General features: G+C 41.8%; 1 protein-coding gene across 2 annotated transcripts; it reads right to left on the bottom strand.

Moving 5' to 3' along the window:
• Positions 1 to 265: 265 nt before the first annotated feature.
• Positions 266 to 9,040, bottom strand: LOC111976681 (transcription cofactor vestigial-like protein 4). 2 transcript variants are annotated; one of them, XM_024005698.2, is made up of 6 exons: positions 8,875 to 9,040; positions 8,379 to 8,531; positions 2,568 to 2,733; positions 909 to 1,134; positions 696 to 807; positions 266 to 566 (listed from the first exon to the last, which is right to left on the bottom strand). In XM_024005698.2, exons 2-6 carry the CDS (start codon positions 8,458 to 8,460, stop codon positions 361 to 363), a joined length of 792 nt encoding a protein of 263 aa, XP_023861466.1. In that variant the 5' UTR covers positions 8,461 to 8,531; positions 8,875 to 9,040; the 3' UTR covers positions 266 to 360. The 2 variants fall into 2 exon arrangements, with proteins under 2 accessions (XP_023861466.1, XP_023861465.1); XM_024005697.2 differs by having other exon boundaries at positions 2,568 to 2,751; positions 8,875 to 8,964.
• Positions 9,041 to 10,921: the final 1,881 nt, after the last annotated feature.

Below are 10,921 nucleotides of genomic sequence, written 5' to 3'. Positions count from 1 at the left end.
TAAAGACAAGCTGACATCTGCGGGTCCTAGAGAGCTCCTCAAAGTGATATTTCTGCTTTCAAAATGAAGAATTTGAACACTTGGACTCAAACCAAAACTACCCTAACTAAACAAATGTATCAAATCCTCCCAGATCGGAGTGTCAGGAACCCCCCAAGGTCTGTAAAAGGCCAGCTTTGGTGTATAATACAGTATTAAAACTGGAAATTCATTGTCTTGTCTAGCGTTGTTCTGAGCTCAGGGAAGTCAAGCTTGACAATGAATGGTATAGGGAGGTCAATCGGTGCACTTGTCTGATGCCACAGACAAAGAAATGGTTGTGGTTCACCATTCAACAGTGAGGGAGGTCCGGCCAGTGTTTCAGGAGTTGGCCTCTGGACTGTGGGGGTGTCCCCCCGGCCCCTTGGACTTGATCTGGAGCCAGGTCTTCCCCAGGGCCTTGGCAAAGTGGTCGTCCACCGAGCCTGTGATGGACACAGAGTTGGAGACYGGCTCGGGCTCCTTGTAGTTCTTCCCCAGGCTGCGGCGGAAGTGCTCCTCGATCACAGGGTCGACCGCAGTGTTATCTGGGATTACAGAGGAGAGGAGAATAAATCAACATTTTAAAGTGTGGCATGGTAACAAAGATACAAATTATATCAAATTTATGCACAGATTTACCACGTTAGTAAGGTAATGTGGTGATAAACATTTACCATCAGCCTTCCTCTGATCCATGGGTGGGCTGGGGCTGTGAGACTTGTGGCAGTGAGACAGGTTGCAATTGCGATTGCTTGCAGGAGCACAGGTGATCACAGAGGGACGATTCTATAAGATATAAACAAACACGTTAGCGACACACAATACGAGACTGTACGTAAGGCGCAACTGACCAACGCATGAATGTATTTCGGAATTGTCAGAATTACCTGTGGTCTGTCCACAGGGCCAGGCATGGCAGGCCTCTCTGTGCCACCCAATCCAGAGTCTATGCTGTTTTTAGTCAGAGCCAGAGGCTGGTCCATCGCATAGGAGGGGATGGAGGCGTACAAGTGGTTGCCATGGAGGCCGTTGGAGGAGGAAGTGATGCACTCCACGGGGCTGTGGCCGAGGATCCAAGGGTCGTTGCGGTTGTCTCCGCCGGCAGGCTGTCCCCTGGTTAAAGAGAGGACAAGTGGCAGATTACCCCCGACAGCCTGACACAGACCAGCAACTGCTCCAGTTATTCATAGGCCACTTTAAATCAACCCCGCCTTGAAGTCAGGAGATTGGGCCTGTCACTTAATGAGGGTGCAGGGATTCAGTGCATGGATTGTTTAAAGAGCAGTAGACAGTGTTTACTTACGACACGCGTCTTCGGCACATGTAACTACGCTGAACAAGAAATATAAAATGCAACATGTAACGTGTTGGTCCGATGTTTCATGAACTGAAATAAAAGATCCCAGAAATTTTCCAGACGCACAAAAAGCTTATTCCTCTCAAATTGTACAGACATTTGTTTACATCCCTGTTCGTGAGCATTTCTCCTTTGCCAAGATAATCGGTCCACCTGACAGGTGTGGCATATCAAGAAGCTGATTAAACAGCATGATCATTACACAGGTGCACCTTGTATTGGAGACAATAAAAGGCCACTCTAAAATGTGCAGTTTTGTCACACAACACAATGCCACAGATGTCTCAACTTTTGAGGGAGCATGCAATTGGCATGCTGACTGCAGGAATGRCCACCAGAGCTGTTGKCAGAGAWCTGAATGTTAATTTCTCTACCATAAGAACGCCAAATTAGGGAACTTGGCTGTACGTCCACCCAGCCTCACAATCACAGATCACGTGTATGGTATTGTATGTGTGAGCCAGGCATAAGCTACGGACAATGAACGCAATTGCATTTTATCGATGGKAATTTATGCACAGAGATACCGTGACGAGATCCTGAGGCCCATTGACATGCCATTCATCCGCAGCCATCATCTCATGTTTCAGCATGATAATGCACAGCCCCATGTTGCAAGGATCTGTACACAATTCCAAGAAGCTGAAAATGTCCCAGTTCTTCTATGGCCTGCATACTCAGACATGTCACCCATTGAGCATGTTTGGGATGCTCTGGATTGACGTGTAAGACAGGATGTTTGAGTTCCCGCCAATATCCAGCAACTTCGTACAGCCATTGAAGAGTGGGACAACATTCCACAATCAACAGCCTGATCAACTTTATGCGAAGGATGTCGCGCTGCATGGAGGCAAATGGTGGCCACACCAGATACTAACTGGTTTTCTGATCCACGCCCCTACAGATGCATATCTGTACTCCCAGTCATGTGGAATCCATATATTAGGGCCTAATGAATTTCAATTGACTGATTTCCTTATATGAACTGTAACTCGGTAAAATCTTTGAAATTGCTGCATGTTTTGTTTCTATTTTTGTTCAGTATACATGCACACTCCTCGTGTGTACAATATTTATCTGATTTTCATGCCAGCAAATGTTTGGATACATTTGACATTAAAATATTGTAATGTAAAAAAATATTTCAAAGTACGAAACGATAGATTAAGACAGACATGTTTATACTTACAGTTGAGCAGCAAACAGTCGACTCATTTTGGTCATGTGGTTGTTGTCACAGTCAATGCAGTCATCTACCTGCTCCTCGCCATACTTCCTTTTGCTGGGGCAGATGGGGGGAGGACCGGTCCTCATGTTGGTCATTGGAGAGGGCAGCGACGGCATCCTGGATTCACCTGTGAGAGAAGATTCAGCTGTAGAGAACTCTCTCTGTTTATACTTTGCATGCAAACCAAGGTGGTCATGTCTCAATAATGTAGAACACAGACTATTCAGAACGTTTTAAACACTAAATCAGTAATACTAAGAGTTTGCCATGCTCCCCCACGTGATCTAGTTACCTGCTGTGACCATTACCTGACAAATGGGAACTAGAAAAGGTTTAGTCGATTAAACTCAAATCCACGATGGAGTTGAGRGGCAACTAGTGTGGGGGGGACTGGAGCTCCGACGTAGTTTTTAAATCAGAAACGACTGATTTCCGCACCCAAAGAATAGCCCACAATTACACACATTGTTCTGTGTAATCGCTGGATATTCTTTGGGTGCTGAAATCAGTAGCTAGTTTTTGATAAAAATKTTCAATAAATGTAACATTGGAGCTCCAGTCCACCCACAGTAGTCGCCACTCAAATCCATTGTAAATCGCGGAATTGAGTTTAGTCGGCTAGACAAGGTTTAGCTTTACCTTGTCTGTCAAGCCTTGCAGTCACACTAGCTAGGTTTCCATCCAATTGGCGACAGATTCATGCAAATATTCAAAAAAATGCATGAATAAAATATGCTAATTTTCCTACCAGAGATGTGTTTCCATCAAATTGACTTGTTGCWGATGAAGTGATGACAGTGCACATAAAAAAGTTTTTGAAGTTAAATTGCTATGTACCGAATACAAGTTAAATGAGTTTCCATCTCATTTTAACCTTACTGATGGTTTTGTCACAAAAAAAATGCGTTATACACTGAGTATACCAAACATTAGGAACACCTTCCTAATATTGAGTTCCACCCSTACCTTTTGCCCTCAAAACCTCAATTCGTCGGGGTATGGCCTCAACAACGTGTCGAAAGTGTTCCACGGGGATGCTGTCCCATGTTGACTCCAATGATTACTACAGTTGGATAAAGTTGGCTGGATGTCCTTTGGGATGTGGACAATTCTTGATACACACAGGAAACTTTTGAGCGTGAAAAACCCAGCAGCGTCGCAGTTCTTGACAAACCGGTGACGCCTGGCACCTACTACCAAGCCACTTAAATCTATTGCCTTGCCCACTCTGAATGACACACATACACAATCCATCTCAAGACTTAAAAATCCTTCTTTAACCTGTCTCCTCCCCTTCATCTACACTGATTAAAGAGGATTTAACGAGTAACATCAATAAGGGATCATGGCTATGTCATGGAAAACAACAAGTGTTCTTAATGTTTTGTATACTCAGTGTATATCAAATGTGCCCACTCTAGTATTGGRTCTAGTATTGGCTCAAGTATTGGCGCTCTAGCCAACAGCTTGCAGATATGGAACGCCGTGTGGGTCATCYCGTGTCAAAGAATATATACACGTCAAATAATACTATTTGACGCGTTAAATAAGCTTTTAATTTGACATGTCAAATAACACAATTCTATTATAGAATGTTGTGTGTGCTGAATTTGCACGTGCAAGCCAAGCGCCACCATTACTATCAGTAGCACTGTCAAAGCTGTACATAAGAAGTCTGCAAACAAGCACACACCATACACGAACAATGTGTTTACAATACCACGTTGGTAATAAGGCATTTGTTCGACCGCTTTAGCTTGGTACCCATCTAGCACCAACACAACTAGCCTGAAAACAATGAGCAATAGAAACTGCAGTCATTTTCATTCATCTTTTAAATGATTTAGGCATCCTTGTGTGTAAGTATTAGCTAGGTAGCCACTTGTTGTTCACCTATTGAAATTGAAATTCAGTTCATGGAAATACATAAAGATCCCTTTTTCAGGACCCTGTCTTTCAAAGATAATTCAAAAAAATCCAAATAACTTCACAGATCTTCATTGTAAAAGGTTTCAACATTGTTTCCCATGCTTGTTCAATGAACCATAAACAATTAATGAACATGGACCTGTGGAACGGTCGTTAAGACAATAACAGCTTACAGATGGTAGGSAATTAAGGTCACAGTTAAGAAAACTTAGGACACTAAAGAGGCCTTAAAAGAAAGATGCCCAGGGTCCCWGCTCATCGGCGTGAACGTTCCTTAGGCATGCTGCAAGGAGGCATGAGGACTGCAGATGTGGCCAGGGCAATAAATTGCAATGGCCGTACTGTGAGACGCCTAAGACAGCGCTACAGGGAGACAGGACGGAGAGCTGATTGTTCTCGCAGTGGGAGACAACGTGTAACACCTGCACAGGATCGGTACATCCGAACAGCACACCTGCAGGACAGGTACAGGATGGCAACAACAACTGCCCGAGTTAAACCAGGAATGCACAATCCCTCCATCAGTGCTCAGACTGTCCGCAATAGGCTGAGAGTGGCTGGACTGAGGGCTTGTAGGCCTGTTGTAAGGCAGGTCCTCACCAGACATCACCGGCAACAACGTCGCCTATGGGCACAAACCCACTGTCGCTGGACCAGACAGGACTGGCAAAAAGTGCTCTTCACTGACGAGTCGTGGTTTTGTCTCACCAGGGGTAATGGTTGGATTCGCGTTTATCGTCAAAGGAATGAGCGTTACACCGAGGCCTGTACTCTGGAGCGGGATCGATTTGGAGGTGGAGGGTCCGTCATGGTCTGGGGCGGTGTGTCACAGCATCATCGGACTGAGCTTGTGTCATTGCAGGCAATCTCAACGCTGTGCGTTACAGGGAAGAAATCCTCCTCCCTCATGTGGTACCCTTCCTGCAGGCTCATCCTGACATGACCCTCCAGCACGACAATGCCACAAGCCATACTGCTCGTTCTGTGCGTGWWTTCCTTCAAGACAGGAATGTCAGTGTTCTGCCATGGCCAGCGAATAGCCTGGATCTCAGGACGTTTCTTTTTTTGCTGATTTTAGCTAGCCAGCTACTTAACCCTGTTACCCAAAGCTAACGTTATAAGCAGCCAGCTAGCTTCATCTGTCTAGTGAGGCTCAACCAGACCGGGTTGTGTTGTGAAGCTAGCCACAATAAGGATTAGGCACAAGTGGAATTTGAGGTTTACCTTCAAAATAAAAGTAMCTCTTTGAAAGAGACGCAGAAGGTTACAATTGGTGGAATTGTAACATATTTAGACTACCGTAGATAATGTTAAACAAGGTTGGAATGTGAAGCAATGAAATGGGGTATCAGTCTACTCGGTGACACCCACAGAACACAACTGTGAAGAGTTTACGCAAATATTAGCTTTGTAGCTCTAATCGGGGGACTGTGACTGTGTGAAACKACCTCCCCAGTCAGCCTATTGTGTGTATTGACATTCATTTTGCACTGTACAGCTTTACCCAAGATATTTTTTCCCAAGGTCCTCCTCAGAGTTATCAGACTCCAAAACATCCACGCAGTTTTGTTTTTCCTCGGGAATAGTGTTCAATGCATATAGTAGGTTGACAATAAATGTGGTTCTAATGACAGTTGTTTCAGATTCCCGCAATAAGAGCCAAGACGCTAATGTTATCTGGGTGTCAGAGTAGACTGATACCCCGTGTCATTGATCCACAATCCATAGGTAAGGCTGTACAGTGAAATAAGTATGCCCCCCAATGCAATGCTAATGTGTAATACATCCAGTGTAATTTCAACAGATTTGTCAAATTTAACAAATTGTCTTTTACTGATTTTATATAACATTCCAACCTCGTTTAGCATGATCTATTCAATTATGGCATAATTCGACWATTTTTTATTCATTTGCATCACTGTCAATGACATACTTTTATTTTGAAGGCTAACCGCAAAGTCCACTATTGTGGCAAATCCTTATTATGGCTAGCTTCACATAGATGGGTCCGACCACCATTAATCAAATWAAAACTGTCTTGTAAATTATGTTTTTTTTTTAATTATGACAACTAGCTATATAGTTAGCTAGCTAACTATAGCTACTTAAACAGATGATGTCGTGTTGCTATGTGTTTGGGGAAGAACATTGTTTTCACCCATCAGCTAGCTAGCTTTTTTTTATGACCAGCACGGTAGGTGCGCGAGACAACTTTACCTATATTTTTTATAGCATACCTATCGATGAATCCTTGTGACATATGAAATACGAGTGATAGTTATTATACATTGATTACACTACGTTAAAAAAATTATGAAATTATTATGTGACGTGCAGTCATATTCAGATCCTGATTGGTCAATAAGCTTATCTGGCACGTCAAATAGTGTTATTTGAAACGTCAAACACAATTTGACGTGTATCTTTTTTTGACACGCAAAGACCCAAATGCGTTCCATACGCTGATACAGTGCGGGTATAGCCTACATGAGATTATTATGGACAAAAGAACGACATTATTTTAATTTGTCAAATGGCTGCCAAGCATCGATCATGTCACCACAATAAGACCCTCTCCTTTATTGGAAAGGAGAATAAAGATTATCACCTTACACTTTCACCATCCATTGAAGTTGAGAATGTTGTTAACTGACTTGCCTAGTTAAATAAAAGGTTTATTTTATCTTATTTTATCTGTATRCTAATAAACAGCATGTTTTCCCGAGATGTAGGACCACACAACATGCCATCGCGTGACTCCAAGTTTACTTCGATACGATGGTTAATATATCAACATTTTCACTTTTACACCGCCATTTCTCACATAATAAATTTTACAGACAATAAGATCCCACCTTGTCATGCGTATTTTGTTTAACCGACAAATTTGCTGTTTCCATCATCAGGCCTGTCTTTACATGTTTTATCCGACATGTACTTTACTCGAATAAGAAGGTTGGATGGAAACCTGGTTAGAATTTTTTAGTGGTTACAAAACTAATCAACACATTCAATTGTGCTTTTAATGCTAGTTAACTAAACACACGGTATGGTTTGTTATGGTGATAATGGATTGATCAACAAATAATGGGGGAAGCCATAGCATAGATAGCTGGCTAACGTTAGCTAGCAGTGGTGTAAAGTAGCCTACTGAAGTACTAAATACTTTAAAGTACTAAGRTACTTAAGTAGATTTTTTGGGATATCTGTACTATTATTACATTTTTTACAAATTTTACTTCACTACATTCCTAAAGAAAATAATGTACTTTTTAACTGCATACATTTTCCTGACATCCAAAAGTACTCGTTACATGTTGAATGCTCAGCAGGACAGGAAAATTGTACAATTCACGCACTTCAAGAGAACATCCCTGGTCATCCCTACTGCCTCTGATCTGGCGGACTCGCTAAACACAAATGCTTCCTTTGTAAATAATGTCTGAGTGTTCGAGTGTGCCCCGGCTATCCGTAAATTAAAAAATAAATTAAAAGAGTGCCGTCTGGTATGCTTAATATAATGAACGTTGACTACTGTAGTCAGTTTGCCTCTATTGGCCTATTTATTGCCTTACCTCCTTACTTCATTTGTACACACTGTATAGATTTTTCTATTGTGTTATTGACTACGATATTTTATCCCATGTGTAACTCTGTTGTTTTTTTCGCATTGCTTTGCTTTGTCTTGGCTAGGTCGCAGTTGTAAATGAGAACTTGTTCTCAACTGGCCTACCTGGTTAAATAAAGGTGAAATAATAAAATAAAGTTAACGTTAGTGACTTACCATCAGCTAGGTTTAGGCCAATAACAGATGTAGCTAGCTATTGAAAATGAGTCTCTTACCTTCGTAGTGTAGTCTCCCGATATTGTTGTTCATTTTGTCCAGGAACTGATAGTTCAACAGGTCCATTCTCGTGAAAACCATTTACGCGTACTGGCTACTTGCTAACATCAAKGTTAGCAGCTAGCTAGCCAGCTAGCCAGTAAGTGTCCGTCCTAGAATAGAATATAAAATATTAGCTAGTAGCTAACTAACGTTAACCAACTAGCTAGCTAGGTAAAGATAACGTTCGATTATACGCGTTGTTGTACCAAATACACAACTTTAGCTAYCTAACGTTATAYCTAATAGTTTAGCAACCTCTATGAACTAGCTAGCCAATGCATCCATGTCAAATGGCCCTCTTCGCCTGTAAACATTGGATAACTGGCTAGGCTAGCTAGCTAACTACCGTGGTAGTAAGCTACTAAGAAGCTAAACTAGTGCAAGCAGCTAAAGTTAGCTAAAAAGCTAACTCACTTTTTCAAAGTTGGTAAAAACCCAAAAATACAAACTTACAATGTGTTCGAGGTCCAGATCAGATGGCCGATAGTCAAAACGAACTGTAGATAGATGTTCTGAAAATCAGTTGGCTGGCTCCATCAGTATTATATTTTTTTCCGCAAACAGTTTTCAGACAAAAGGGACGTTGCGCCACATCTCATACTCAGCCTAGCTACACAGTGACGCTGCTAACCAAGCTAGTTAGCTAGCCAACTACCCCTGGTGACTATCTTCTCTCCCACGACCCCATTCAATTTACTACAAGGTTCTGTGCGTCAGGCCCGACTGAACCAAGTATTACACAAAGGGAGGACTTTGACAAATATAATATTTTTCACTTGAAGCAAATATTTTTTCCCCTGAGAGATTTTTGGTTTTTGTATTTAGATTAGTCATAAACCTAGTGATTCTTGAGTTTCGACATCTGGGGGGGAGCTGTTTTAAAACATTGTGTAATTTTCTATGTTGAGTGTTTACAGGGAGTTCCCATAATTGTTTGGTGTTTCAAACATTTCGCCCTGCAATGGAAAATGTTAAAAACCTCTGCTTTACCTTTATTTGTTTGTTTGAAATAATCTTTATTAAAGCAATTTTTAACATTTTACAAACATAATAGGTTCAACCATATAAATACAAATCTGTTTTCACATCAATACATGGGTTCATTATTTGGCTACTTAACATGATTTACATATTTAWTAGTGTCCATGTAAGTTTTTGTAGGTCAACTTGTTTTTTTGGACCCGGCCTAGACTCCCCAAGCACATAGGAAGGATCATACTCTATGGAAGGATAGGACCTTGAGAGGAACCAGACTCAGAGGGGTCTGCACTATGGATGGTATGCAACTCATTATCTAAACCCGTTATAATCCTATGGGAATGGGATCCTCGCTACAAAATAAACGGCAGGTGAAATATGATACCATAGGCCTATGGGTCATTAGGCCTAATGATATTGTATGTTTAACTAGAGATATTGCATAACGATGACTGGATTTTGTCTTAATGAGCGTGCTTATAATGAAGACATTAATTTAGKGACAACACCTAGCGACCTTGTCAAGAGGTTCGGACCTCTTGGCGTAATTGTTGACAAAGTCGCTGGACCTGGTTTTGAGTCCCGTTTAGGGATACCCCACAAATTCGCTGTTGGTGTCAGAGGTGGGATAGCGCCTGTGAGGCCATCGGAGAGGCGTGTTCACGTGAGGGAATTGGTATAGAGACTTTTGGGGACACGCAGTCCTGAAGGAAAGGGGTAATGTAACGACTTTGTCAAGAGGTTCGTAACCTCTTGGCATAACTGTTAAGGTTTTGGCTTGACAGTTGCTGGACGCGGGTTCGAGTCCCGGTCGGGGCTACCCCCTGAATTTGCTACAATATATTATATAATGTGTTTGTAGGTTATGTGTTCATTGGGCTGGGATGATCATAATCATTTACTAGTGTTGTTTGCAGAAGTCTCTACCCTCACATCAACCAATGTGGTCCTCCTACTCATTAAGACTTGTGTCCTTCCTTTCTGGATAAATTAGGTCTGACCACAATCTCTACAATTATCACCCTACCTGAGAGAATAGCAGATTTCTAATGCCAGTTTCCATGGAGATACATTTTCTGCCACTTGTTACAATGCATTCTACACTTGGTGCAGCGTATAGCTTAGAGCTGTGGAGGAGCAGCATGACATTTAATGACATTGCCTGAGGGAAAGAGCACCTCTGAGGCCAATGTGTTATGTGTGAGAACATGATTCATGCCCTACTATAATAGTGACATAAAATACAGTACAGCGTCATCATTATTCTAGTATTTTCCTTCGTATTTCACAGTACATCATTTGTCTGACAATGGCTTTTAAGGACGTTATCAAACACTCAAGACAGAGCAGGGAATTCATTATGATATCTCAAGTGAACAAGAAGCCTACATACAAATTGGCAGTAGACGCAGTGACATACAGCATTTAACCCATGTTAAGGTTTTGCATTTAATGTCTTAGGTCTATATTTTCTAGTGAATTCGTTGATCAATTCCAAGAGTAATGCATTTTCTAAATATTG

This window comes from Salvelinus sp. IW2-2015, linkage group LG17 (assembly GCF_002910315.2).
Source record: "Salvelinus sp. IW2-2015 linkage group LG17, ASM291031v2, whole genome shotgun sequence".
Taxonomy (NCBI): domain Eukaryota; kingdom Metazoa; phylum Chordata; class Actinopteri; order Salmoniformes; family Salmonidae; genus Salvelinus; species Salvelinus sp. IW2-2015.
The sequence above is the reverse complement of the archived record's forward strand: the minus strand, read 5'-3'. Positions and strand labels throughout refer to the sequence as shown.